We start from the raw sequence: 12,918 nt of genomic DNA, 5'->3' as shown, positions 1-12,918 counted from the left end.
GGCTTGCACTTCTGCATTTTCTGTTCCACTTTCCTGCTTGTATTTTCTAGAGTAGCAAAAGCTGCAGCTCAACCCATGATGGCACTTTGTGACCTCGCTCTCCCCCCCCCCCAGCTCAGCCAGCGTGGCCCCTCCCTCCACACTGCAGCTCAGCAGGTGATGTCACATGCTGAGATGAGGGAGCACAGCGGCATCTCTCTGGGCCCCCCATGCTTCAACTCGGTGAGGGCTCTGTGCCTCAAAGCCGTGCCCCCCCCACTCCCGCTCCGTGCCTGACTCTGCTCTGTGCCGCCCTCCCATGCTGCAGCTCCTGGATTGCCTGTGCTCTGTACTCCCAGCCCTGCCCCCCACACCTCCGCCCTGCCACACTCGGCAGGGGACAGTGCTCTGTGCTCAGCCTAGGGGAAACCCCAGATGTTCGCAGTGGCTCCAGTCTAGCCTTAGGCGTCGATTAACAGCCAAGTATCTCCATGTCAAACCCGAGTGTCCATGGGCCCTCAACTTCTGCAGGTGCCCCTCCACCGTCACTTTCTGCCTGTGCCGCTGCTCTGCGCCGTTGCCCTCCCCCGTGAGCGTGTGGGGTGGGGTTTAGTTGGCTCTTCGGTACCTGCTCCCAGCATCTGCACGTTCCAGTCTGTGCTGCAAGCAGCGGGTGCACAGACTCCTGGGCCGGGTGGGTAAAAGGCCCTTCTAGGGAGCCTGTTAGAGCCCAGGAGGAGGCTTGCCAAGGTAACTGTGTCTCCTTCTCTCCTGCTAGCGTCCTGGGATGCCACCAGGGACCCGGATGCCCATGGCAGGATTGCAGGTGGGATCCCCTTCAGGACCCCCCTATGGAGCAGCCTCTCCGATGCGACCAGGAATGCCACAGTCGATCATGGATCCCTTTAGAAAACGCCTGCTTGCTCCGCAGGCGCAGCCCCCTCTGGCAAGCCAAAGGCGAGGGTAAGGGTGTCTGTGCTGGTGACAATGTATCTGACCTCGGGATGGGGCGAGCCCAAGTCCCCATCGCCGGGGGGGTTAGTGCGCTGGCTCCGGCCTGCGCTGCTGCATCCCAACCAACCCCAGTTCTGCCCAGGGCTCCAGGCTGGGAGCACGTCCCTGATCTACCTCTGCCTCCATTTCCCCAACTAGTGTCCTTGCAGGGGAGCTGTGGGGATCCAGGGCCTGTCACTTGCTAATTGCCCCCTGAGCGGCACAGGGCTCTGAGAACTGTGCCCCCCCCCCCACACACACACACAAACAAACACAACAGAAGCAGTGTTGGTGTCATGAGGCTTCTGCTCTCACACTGCTCTGGCAGGCACCCAGACACAATGGGAGCTCTGGACCTCTCCCGAGAGGGGCTGCATGGTGTGCTTCATGCCGGGAATGGTTCCCCCACGCTCCTGCCACGCTGCTGGCTGAACAGAGGGAAGCCCCGTGGGGATTGCTGTGGGGCTGGAGGCTGCTTGGAGCGTCACTGCAGCCAAAGTCACGGCCTGCGGCAGCCAGCTTTCCAGCACGCATCGTTCTCTTGGCCTCTTCCCCCTTTCGAGCTGAGCGGCTGTGCCAGCACACCCTGAGTTGTTTACAGTGCTGTTAATGGCTTTGCTCTGTTTCTGTTTTCATGAGGGTTTGTTGATTGTTTCTCAGGGGCCCCAGGGCAGGTTCTCGTGGGTCTAATGGAGGCTGCACCCTAGGCCCTGGTTATTTCAAAACCTGAATGAAGGTGCATTACTCCAGCTTTGCAGATCGCTGGGTCGTTCCCTTTAGCAGAGTCCAGCTGTACTGTATGAAGTCCGAGTTCCTGTGCTTTGGGAATCGATGCAGATTTCCAAGCTGTCACGGAGCTGGCTGCAGGCATCTGGGGAAGAGACTCACTCAGGGGAATCGCTGGCTCTGTGTGTCTGGGTGGTGATCCTGAGCAGAGGTGGAATTTAGATAAATGGGGAAATGCAGCTGGCTGAATGAGGGATGTGAAAGCAGCCGATTACTGGCAGTGTCCCTGTTTCTGGGGGAAAAACCCCTGAGAGTCCTTTGTTTGCCTCCTGTGATCTCCACAGCATGAGCCACACCTGGGCTGGGGGGAGGAAAGGTGGAGTGAGGGACCCCTTCCCATGGCGTGAGCTCGGCCTCTGAAGGATGTGCAGCTTTGCCCTAGCCAGCGTGACATTGTGCTCTGACCCATGGCATACAGTGCACTGCTCTGCTCCCTTATTAGCTGCAGATCTAATGGGCCAGGGCTCTCCCCAGCAGCCTGAGGTAATGGAGGAAGCAAATATCCAGATGCTCCTGGGTGTGGCCCTCGCCCTCGCTCTGCCTCCTTCCCGGTAGGCAGGTACATTTGTAGGAGCTACAACTCCAAGCACTGGACCTCCTGGCTTCCTGTGCTGAACTCCCCTCTCAGCGACCAGCTGACAGTCAGCAGAGAGGGCATCAGCGTAGGGTCCGAGGTGCCTCAGGGAAGCATGATCCAAACTCTGAAACCTAGTGAGGTTTGCTGATTGCCTCAGCAGAAACGTCCAGCTCTTGGAGGGTGTTGGGAGGTGCTGGGATACTCCCCGCTCTCCCCATCCTGCCCCTTGCTGTTAGCCAGAGCGCTGCTGCTAGACCCAAGCTTGGGGTGACTCAGGGGACAACCCCCATCCACCCCTTGACTGACTGATCAGTGATGTGTCTTGTGCACGCCTGAGCCAGGGGAGATGGCGCGGCCTAGAAACTCCAAACCTGTTTGGCTGATTCTCGTGTCCACAGCAAGGAGCGGAGTCTCCAGGGGGTTCAGGGCTGGCTTGGTGGCTGTCTCTCCATGATCTGAGAGTTGCTGTGACCCTCTGAGTTCTAGGCTGGAGCTGCAGACCACTACCCAATAACAAGCTGTGGTACAAATGAGGCGGTGCTAGGGGGCAGGGTGGTGTGTTTGTCTGCAGAGCCCCAGCGCATGGGGCTCTGGTCTGATATGGGTATTAGAAGCTGCTCAGGAGTTCAGCCTGCGCTCACCTAATGCTGCCATTCTGTGTGCTGCTTGCAGGCTGAAAAGAAGGAAGATGGCGGACAAGGTCCTACCACAGAGGGTAAGTGCTGTTGAGCTAGGGTGCTGGGCCCCAGCCCCGGAGGGGATGTGCTCCTGCCGGGGGAATGGTTTCTCTTTGTTACCTTCCTGCCCTCGGAGGGTAAGCGGGTGCCCGAGGTCTTGAGGCACCCTCAGTGGGGTGGAGATGAGGGGAGGGACGCTCCCTCTGTAGCAGCAGGGGAAGATGATGCCCATGGGTTAGGGGCTACCCTGGGTGGGACTGTGGGAGAACAACAGTGCCTTGGTTTTGAGAACCCTAGTGGAGCTCCTGAGCAGTTGTTCCCATTCTGAGCCTCTGGGCTTGTTGACAAAGGCCATTGTAATGGGGGGTTTGGTCTGCCCTGCCCTTGCCGGTGCGAGATCACCTGCTGGGCTGGAACCCTAGGCTGGCTGCGGAGTGGAGAGGCGGGCTCCGAGCTGGGTGGCAGTGCCCATGGGGGCAGGAACGTGCCACCAGCCCGAGCTGACGAGTGCCCTGCTTGGAGTACTTGGCAGGTGCCTTGCGGGCCCATGCTGGGCACGCTTGCAGTGACACTGGTCTGGAACGAAACCACATCCTCAGAGATGGATTGTGGGGAAGGTTTGTGTTTGCACCCGCCTGCCTGCCGGGGTGAGCTGCACAGCTGTAGAGTGTTAGTTGGGGCCTGAACAGCTGGGATACCTAGCTTCAGATGCCCCAGTCATGAGAGTTGGGTTGTCCAGGCATTGTGGGTGGGGATATGAGCTGGGGTGGTCAGGTCACGGTGGTCAGGCCCATTCAGCTGGGGTGGGGATTTCAGGGTGTCCCAGGGGTTGTCTGGGGTACTGGGCAGCTTTTCCAAATGGCATCAAGACCGAGCTGGGCTCCCATCTTGCCGGGCTCCGTGGTCCTAGTGACTCCTGGCTCAGAGGCTCGGCACTGTGACTTGGGAGCTGCTGCTGTAGGGCATGGGGGGAGCGAGCTGTAAAGTGTGCATGGCCTGGTGAGGGCAAAGACCAGCAAGCCGTCCCTGCAGGGAAGGGGCAGGCGTGCAGTACGGGCCCATGGCGGTTCTGTGATGGGCTCTCTGTTTGGTAGATCCGGGAGCTGGTCCCAGAGTCTCAGGCCTACATGGACCTTCTTGCCTTTGAGCGCAAGCTGGATCAGACCATTGCCCGGAAGAGAATGGAAATCCAGGAGGCCATCAAGAAACCCCTCACGGTACGTGACAGCCCTGGAAAGTCAGATCCTGCTTGGGCAGCCCCTGCTTGTGATCCAGCTCTTGCTGGAAGGGCATATAGCCAGAGCCACGTGCGAAAATAGAGGCTGGAGCTGCCCCGTCTGAGTGGGGACCCACCTCACTCCTGGGCCTTCCTGAGATACACATGGAGGAGGTGGCTCTCCAGCCAGCTGGGGCCAAGAGGAGTGGGCAGCCGAGCAGCAGTTTCATAGCCCTTTATGTGGCGTGGGGGAGCACGGGCAGATTGCAGCCACGATCTGGCCTTGTTGGTTCCTGTGTGCATGCTTCTCTCCTGCCCCCTCCCCAACTGCTATGGGAGATGGTGCTCCCCCTCTCGGCAGAGGGTATCTGTAGGGAGGGGCTCTGGGGTGGGTGCTGGGTGCTCGCTGAATCCGGAGTGTTCCTCTGTTCCTCTCCACACTGCAGCAAAAGCGGAAGCTGCGGATTTACATCTCCAACACCTTCACCCCGGGCAAGGAGGAGGGGGATGGCAGTGAGCGTGTGGCCTCGTGGGAGCTGCGCGTGGAAGGCAAGCTCCTGGAAGACGTAAGGACACTGCCTGCCAGCCTGGCAACCTCCATGCTGCTCGGTGCTGCACAGGGGGGCTGAGAACTGTTCCTGCTGGCAGAGCTCCATGCAGCTGTTCAGCCCCCGTCTATCCCTCCCCATGTTCGGGGCCTCTCCCAGCCCAGATCTTCGCTTTGATGGCTGTGGGACAGGGAGTAACACTGTCCCTGCCTGGGTTCTGGACTTCGCCTGTCTGACCTGGCTGTGAATGTCCACACAGCACCTGGTACTCTGTGCAGAGCCCCACAGCACTGGCAGCACCCCCTCGCCCCATGTGCCGACAGGTTCCCAGGCCCTCCCCCAGAGTGGTCCTTCACTTCTAGCTGTGTAGGGCCTCTCCATCGCACCCCTTCCATAGCCCGGCATTGCAAACTCCCAGTCCCCCTTCCCTGTGCCCCATGCGTCACTGGAGCCTGGTCAGGATCAGGCACAGCTTTGTGCTCCGTGGGCCCCGCAGCACCAGTGGCCGCTCTGATGTGCCCACAGCTGTCTCCAAGCAGCCAGCTGAGGAGCTGCCTGTGTGGCCGAACCTCTGTAATCACCCCGCCCTGTTTGTCTGGGGACTGGGGCTCTGGTAATGGCCTGCTGCACTCCTGCCCCTTGGCGCTGCAGCTGCAGGGCCGCGGGGCTGGGGACGGGCAGGCCGAGCACTGCACTGGTTCCTCTCTTTCAGCCGAGTAAGCAGAAGAGGAAGTTCTCCTCCTTTTTCAAGAGCCTCGTCATCGAACTGGACAAGGAGCTCTATGGACCAGACAACCATTTGGTGGAGGTGAGGCGCAGCTCGGGGTGGAGCAGCTGTCTCCTAGCAGCGCCCACAGCGGGTCTCTGGCCTGGGAGCTCCGTGGTTCCTTAGAGGCCTGGGGCTGGCTCTATTGCACGCTCAGTGGAAGGATCCTTTTGGCCCAGACCCAAATGGCCCAAGGGAGACCATTAGGCAGCTAGTCACCCCGTGAGCACTTGGTACCCCAGGGCTAGTGCCTGGAGCGGGGAGCTGCAGAACAGCAGTAGTGCTGGGGCTGGCATCTGCGTGGCTGCACTGGGCCCTCCCTGCAGGGAGTGGCTGGTGCTTGCTCTGGCTTCCAGCTTGTGGCTTTGTTTTGTTTGTGGCGGTGTTGGCGCGTGGCCCAGAATGAAGTGGCAACTGCCTGGCCTGGCCTGCCTCTCCCCCCCGCCCCCATCTGGACGACTCCCAGCAGCAACTGCCTGCCACTTTGCTGCCCTGCCCAGCAGCCCTCTCCGTTAACCTCTTGGGGCCCAGTGCAGGTTGGTCGAGGGGGCTGCTTGGGTAGAGGAAAACTGGGAGTGGGGTTTGGGTGGTTTTGAGAAGTGGTGTTGGTGAGAGGAGGAGCCTGGGGGGCCCTTGGGGTGAGCTGGGTGAGGTTCAGGTGGGGCAGGGGACAGTCAGACCAGGGGCTTGGGGAACTTGGCAGCCTGAGCTGTGGGGAGCAGGAGGTGAGAGAGGAACCCGAGGACAGGTGAGGTGCTGGGTGAAGGAAGCAGCCCCAGCCTGAGCTGCAGACCCAGCAGGACCAGTCGGAGGGGCCTGGTGCCGGAGTTGGGCTGTCCCAGCACTGTGGAAATGGCCCTTGGTGTCTGGGCAGGGCAGCGCTGGTGCAGGCACTACCCTGCCCACTGCCTTCTCCTGAGAGATCCCTGCCTTGAAATCCACTAAGTGGAGCTCTGTGAGGCAAGATGGGAATCTAGGGGTCAGAGTGAGCCCACAGCGTCCCTGCTCCTGGGATGGAGCAGGCAGGAGACCTGGGTCTGGTGAGCTTCCTAGGGCTCTGTGGGGCGCTGTAAGGGGCTGTACAGGGGTGCTCTCCGGCCCCCCCCCCATAATGGGCTGCAGTGGGGTGTGCACTAGACACTTCCAGCCTTGATGAGGTGTGAGAATCCCAAACTTAGCATGGTTGCTGGTCCGGGGCTAATGTTGCCTGTCCCAGCCCACAAACGAATGTTGTCATAAATCTGCTTTTTACCTGGGCAGCCCTGGGGAACGCAGGAAACCTCTGGGAACGTGATGTGCAACTGGCCGGTGAAACTTACTGCCAGAGCTGTCACTGGGCAGGTGGCAGATCCTGAGCAGGACAGTGAACACTGTGGAAACCGTCCTGGTAGCAGGTGTCAGCCAGCCTCTAACGGGGTCAGAGACCCCCCTCCCCAAAGCAGATCATTCCAGAACTGCCTCCAGCATGTAGTGTGGGCTACTGGGCTAGATGGACCTCAGCCCTGATCCAGCTGGGCAGTTTCTGTGTTAACTTATAGTTCAGGGTGGGGAACCTGCAGGCTGGATCCAGCCTCTGCTTCATTTCATTCGGCCTGCAGCAAGTCTCCACACTGAAGGCCAGAAGCCCCAAGCCTTAGCCCCCCCCCTGCCCCCCCGCTGGACTGGAGCCGGGAGCGCTGGCTTGCTCCGCTGTGGGGGGCGGGTTGCCAGGCTGTTAAGTCTGGTTGACTCTGCAAAGTGACCAGAAGCGACTAGCATGTCTCTGTGACCCCCTAGGCACAGGAGTGCAGGGAAGCTCCGTGTGCTGCCCCAGCGCTGGCTCCGCAGCTCCCATTGGCTGAGAACTGCAAATGGGAGCTACAGGGACCGCAGGCGCAGGCACTGCACAGAGCCTCCTGGCCCCTCCGCCTAGGGTCTGTACATGGCGCCACTTCTGGGAGCAGCATGGAGTCAGGACAGGCAGGGAGCCTGCCTCAGCCCTGCTGCGCTGCTGACTGGGGGCCGCCTGAGGTAAGCGCTGCCTGGCCAGAGCCCGCACCCGGAACCCCATGTTGGAACCCCACATCAGACCCCCTTCCTGCACCCTGACTCCTTCCCAGACCCCGCACCCCAACCTCCTTCCCCTGCCCTGAGCCCCCTCCTGCATCCAAACTCCCTCCCAGACTCTGCACCCCCACCCCCTGGTCAGAACCACCTCATCCACCTTAACTCCCTCCCAGACCCCCCCACCTGCACCCCAAGTCCTGAGCCCCCTCCTGGACCCAAACTCCCTCTCGGAGTCTGCACCCTGAACCTCCTCCCACCCGCCAACCCCCAGCCCCACCCCAGAGCCTGCACCCCCCAGCCAGAGCCCTGACCCCCTCCTGCACCCCAGCGCAGAGCCCTCTTCCACACCCTGAACCCCTCATTTTTGGTCTCCCCAGAGCCTAGGGGAACTCTGAGCCTCCTCACACCCCTGTGGAGCTCCGTGGCCCACAACTGATTTTTTTTTTTTCTGTGGGTGAGTGGCCCCTGATAGAGAAAATGTTCCCCACCCCTATTATCGTTGATTTGAACTGTTTTTGAAGCTGCTATAACAGGTCTCTGATTGCCAAGATCTGCCCGTGGATGATTTTTGGGGGGGGCGTGGTCCTGGGAATAATGGGTCAGGGGTGCCATGTGCTCCATGGCACAGTGAGATCCAATTCTGCAGTGACACTAATGTTTTCAAGCTCTGCAATACTCCTCAGCACACACACACTCTTTCTCCCTCCCCCCATCCCCCCAATGAGTCCTCGCTGAGAGCGTGTTCGACAGGGATCTCCACTGTGCTCGCCGGGGGGCTCAGCTCCTGAGAAGGGTGGCAGGGCCCAGTCGCAGAGCTGTTGTTCCAGGCTGGCTGCAGACTCCAGTTACGCTTGGTTTGTGTTTCTGAGCCTATCTGCACCGTACTGGCGCTTGTTAGGAAAGTTCAGGTTCTGGGCCACGGTTACGTGGCTGGTCCTGGGGCCCTGGAATTAGGGTGACCAGACAGCAAGTGTAAAAACGTCAGGACAAGGGGTGGGGGGTAATAGGAACCTATATAAGAAAAAGCCCCTGGAATCAGGACTGTGCCTATAAAATCGGGACCTCTGGTCACCCTACCTGGAATACCCGGCACTGTACTCAGAGGTGCTTATAGGACTTTGACTCTCCTACCCGCTGTAGTGTGATAGCTGCACGGCTCCAGGGCTCTTGACTTGTGTGTCCGGCCATAGCTCTGCTGACGAGCGGTTTGTGTGAACCCCTAACAGCGATATCCGGGGTTTCTGTATCCCCCCTGGGCCCGCCAGAGCTGGGAGCTCTTTAGAAACCATCCGCAACCCCCCCAGTCCCCAGGGTAGAGGGCGGCAGGCAAGTGGGACACATTGAGCTGCACAAGCGTGCAGGGGGGGTTTCAACCGAGGACGGGCTCAAACTCAGCTGCCCTGGGATGTTTCAAGATCGCTCGGAGCAGCTGGGTTTTCACAGACCCTGCACAGCAATCCGGTCGGTCATCGGCCAGGGTGCCAGCCCGAGGCCGCAGGGTGCAGAGAAGGCTCCAGCCCCAAGCTCCCTGGCGCTGGGTCAGGCTCCAAACTGCTGACGTTGGTGTAACTAGCGAATAACGTGTGTAAAGCGCCCCCTTGTGGTCTTGGCACTAAATCTCGGTGGCCTTTTCCCTAGTGGCACAGGATGCCCACGACCCAGGAGACCGATGGCTTCCAGGTCAAGCGCCCTGGCGACGTCAATGTGAAATGCACCCTGCTACTCATGCTGGATCACCAGGTGAGCCCCTTTTTGGGGTCAGCAGTGCAGCCTGGCGCCCCCCATCTTCTCCGCTGCTCAGCCTGCCTGCCCTGGGGAAAGTCCCTCCCCTTAGCAGCAGGTAATGGCATGGCTGTGCCGGGAGCACAGGGTGGGGCTGACTGGCAGGGGCTGTCCCTGGGACAGATCTCCTGAGCAGCCCATCCAGTGACCTTAAGGAGCCGGGGAGGGGAGGCCCCCAGCAAATGTATGTAAAAATACCTGCCATGTGGTGCATGCTGGGGCATCCCAAAGGCAAAACATTTGCTCGTCTTGAGCGGTCATAAAGCTCCCTCCAGGGAGGGCAGGTTTGGCAGCGTCTGCTGGGTGGGGGGATTCATTCTGGAGGCAGGCAGCACGTCCCAGCACTGACTGCCACTGTGTCGCCATCCTGCCCCACTACCTCCTGTCCACGTGCACCACTCCCTGAGGGTCCTGGGGCTGCTCTGTCCGCTGAGGGTGGCTGCACCCTGCCAGAGCCTGCTCTTTCCCTCTCTCGGCCCTGGTGGGTCTCTGAGGCCACCTGCTGACTGTACCTGGATGGGGAGGGCACGTGCTGGGTCCCACAGCTGGAGCGGCCCAGCCTCAGGCTTCATAAGCATGTATGGCCCTGAACAGTGAAGGAGCCAGGCCTGTCTTTCCCACCCTGGTGAGGGTCCTTTCCCTAGACAGGGTCTGGCCCCCATGGGACCGACTTCGTTTCCCCCCCCGCTCCTCCCAGTGGCCTGTTCTCCCCCCCGCGCCCAGGCCCCCAGCAGATAATCAGCCTGTGCACTAGAGAGTTTGGGCCTCTGCTGGGGGGTTAGGTGGCCGCCATGCAAGAGGGATGGGGGGCCACTCTCGCAGTGGCCTGTGGAGCCCTTGGCCAGTGGTACCCAGGTCACCAGGGCCGGTGAGGAAGGCAGTGCCCAGGTGGGTCCATGAGAGGCTCTGTCCTTGTAGGGAGAAGATCAGATCAGAGCACCCTGGCGGCCCAGGAAGACTGCAGATCCCAGCAGGCCGTGCTCTACCCTGATCCTATCAGCCCAGCCACACTGCATGCTGGGATAGTGTTGCTGGAGCTGCACCAGCTCTGGGAGAAGGGCAGACAGCTCCCAGCTGGGCTGTGCCCGTAGCTTGAATTTTGAATGGCTATAGCAGGCCAAGCCCCCCGGACCCGGCGTGCCCACCCACGGATGAGGGGTGGCTGCAGACTTGGTGTCGGTGGGTGGTGCTGGGAGGGAGCGCCCAGGTACCTCAGTGGAGCCATGACGCCTGGGCCCTCCCTGGGGGCATTGTCTCCGTATCTGTCTCTCATTGCAGCCTCCGCAGTACAAACTGGACCCTCGCCTGGCTCGCCTGCTGGGTGTCCACACCCAGACCCGGGCCAGCATCATGCAGGCCCTGTGGCTTTACATCAAACACAACAAGCTGCAGGACAGTCACGAGAAGGAGTACATCAACTGCAACCGCTACTTCCGCCAGGTGGGCTGGGGCTCCCCACTCCCTCCCTGCCCCCTGGGCTGCAGCCAGCCTGGCCTGGCCCTGCCCTACCCTCCCTCCGCAGAGACCTGCCCCTTGTCCCCTCCCTTCGCCAGCCTCAGCTCAACCCTTTCCCTGCCGTGCAGAGCAGGGCCCCAGGGTGGGCGAGGGGAAGGGGTCTCTGGGCCGTGCCCATGCAGGGGGTCTCTGGGGGAGGAGTGCTGAGGATCTGGCTGCCCTCAGGCCAGTTGCTCTGTAGTGTGCCCCACTCCCTGTGAGTGTCACTGAAGCGTTTACCTTCCTTACACCAGCAGATGGTGATCTGGTCCCTGCCCATTTTGGAGTGTGGGTCCCATCCCCCTGTGCTCCCTAGGGGGGCTGCTAATGCTCTGACTCCTCCCCCCAGATCTTTAGCTGCATTCGCATGCGATTCTCCGAGATCCCCATGAAGCTGGCAGGCCTGCTGCAGCATCCAGATCCCATCATCATCAACCACATGATCAGGTAGGGCATGGCGTGGCCCCTGCTGTCTGCTCTGGGGCTGGGACTTACCTGGGCTGGACTGGGTTTGGGTTGCTTCTGGGATTCTTTTCTCCAGCGTGCTCAAGCTGTATGGGCAGGAGCGGCTGGCTCTGGAGCAGGAAACGAGAACGGATGGCATCTGGTTTGAGGAGGTCAGGGGATGGGGCCAGAGCATCGGTTCCAGCCTGGCCTCAAGGTGTGGTGAGCTCTGTGCAGCTCATTCTGTTTCCTGACAGGCTGGTTTTGGGGGGGGTGGAGGCTGGTCTCCTTGGGGGGGCGGGGTTGCATGTGACCATGTCTCCAGCTGCGGGGCTGGCTGCTGCTTGCAAAGTGCCAGATGTGGGCCCTAACCGCCAGCCTCCCCTCACCCCCCAGCGTGGATCCCAACGACCAGAAGAAGACAGCCTGCTACGACATCGATGTCGAGGTGGATGACCCCCTGAAAGCTCAGATGAGCAACTTCCTGGCCTCCACCACCAACCAGCAGGAAATTGCCTCCCTGGATACCAAGGTTTGGGGCCTGTCTGTGCCACCCTTGGGCCCAGTCCTCGCCCCGTCTGTAGAGAGCAGGAGTCCTGCTGTGGCGAGTGGGAGCCTGAGGCTGTGAACAGCTGGGGTCCTGGCTTACTGCAGGGTCACCAGTCAGTGCAGAAGGCTCCATGTCCCAGAGAGCAACACAACATGCAGCCTACGCGATCCAGCTCACAGGCCTGCTGGCAGCTCGCCCCCAGCCTAGGCAGGGAGATAATGGGGTACCCAATGGATTGGGGATGGGGGGCTTCGTGGAAGCAGAGACCAGGCAGCCAGAGGGAGCTGTTAGAAATTCGTTCTTGTCTGCTCTCCCCATGCTTCCAGTTCGACAGGCCTGAACTCTCTGTTGCCAGTGGGGGCCTGGGGCAGCTGGGTCATGTCTGCATTGTGGGGTGAGCCCATCAGCTGGGGGTGTCTGCAGCAGCGAGAGTGTCCCTGGGGCAGACCTGGGGCTACCCTCATGGAGGGCGGGCAGGCTGCGAAGGGGAGAACTGGTATCAGGCTGTCAGCAGACTCAGGCAGATATTGCTGCACCAGTCACCCTGTTTCATGTTTTCAAGCTTCCCCCTCCTCCATGTTTAAGTAACAGCTGAGATCCCGGCTCTGGGCGAGGCCTGCACAGCACCCGAGCCTGGGACAGGAATTTGCCGCTTCTAGCTTGGAGCTGTGCACTGCACTGGGCCCCTCGGTGCATCAAGCCATTGGGCTGTAGCTGGCCACCGAGGGGAGCGGGAAACAGGCCCCTGGTCGGATTCACTGCCCCATCTGAGCTGCGTGCCAGGCCAGCAGACAGGGAGCAGGGCACCTGGGCTGCAGGCCAGCAGCATCCCATCGAGCAAGCGAGATTCAGTCCTGGTGCGGGCTCCCCTCCCGCAGGCTGCAGAGTGCTCTCCTGCCCCGGGACTCCAGAGCCGCCGGGCAGGGCAGGGATAAGGAAGCAGTCGGGGCTGGGAACTGGAATCCCTGGTGCTAGCTGCCAGGGGAGAGCCTAACCCCTAGAAGATGGGGGAGGAGGCTCCCTCTCTGTCCGGTGCTGGGCTGGGGGATGGGTTAACTCC

The 12,918-nt window shown here is 60.9% G+C and overlaps 1 protein-coding gene across 2 annotated transcripts in view; it reads left to right on the top strand.

The window, feature by feature from the left end:
* Nucleotides 1-12,918, top strand: part of SMARCD2 (SWI/SNF related BAF chromatin remodeling complex subunit D2) — a 30,163-nt gene that overhangs the window by 14,606 nt on the left and 2,639 nt on the right. For both annotated transcript variants that reach the window (XM_032785272.2, XM_032785273.2), the window contains exons 2-10: nt 758-942; nt 3,008-3,050; nt 4,107-4,229; nt 4,675-4,794; nt 5,489-5,584; nt 9,227-9,328; nt 10,649-10,810; nt 11,214-11,311; nt 11,705-11,840. In XM_032785272.2, the coding sequence (XP_032641163.1) occupies nt 767-942; nt 3,008-3,050; nt 4,107-4,229; nt 4,675-4,794; nt 5,489-5,584; nt 9,227-9,328; nt 10,649-10,810; nt 11,214-11,311; nt 11,705-11,840 (1,056 nt within the window). In that variant the 5' untranslated portion in view covers nt 758-766. The remainder of the gene's footprint in view (nt 1-757; nt 943-3,007; nt 3,051-4,106; nt 4,230-4,674; nt 4,795-5,488; nt 5,585-9,226; nt 9,329-10,648; nt 10,811-11,213; nt 11,312-11,704; nt 11,841-12,918) is intronic.

Source organism: Chelonoidis abingdonii, chromosome 21, assembly GCF_003597395.2.
Source record: "Chelonoidis abingdonii isolate Lonesome George chromosome 21, CheloAbing_2.0, whole genome shotgun sequence".
In the NCBI taxonomy this organism is placed as follows: Eukaryota; Metazoa; Chordata; order Testudines; family Testudinidae; genus Chelonoidis; species Chelonoidis abingdonii.
Note: the sequence above shows the minus strand (reverse complement) of the source record. Positions and strands in the feature narration are given on the sequence as shown.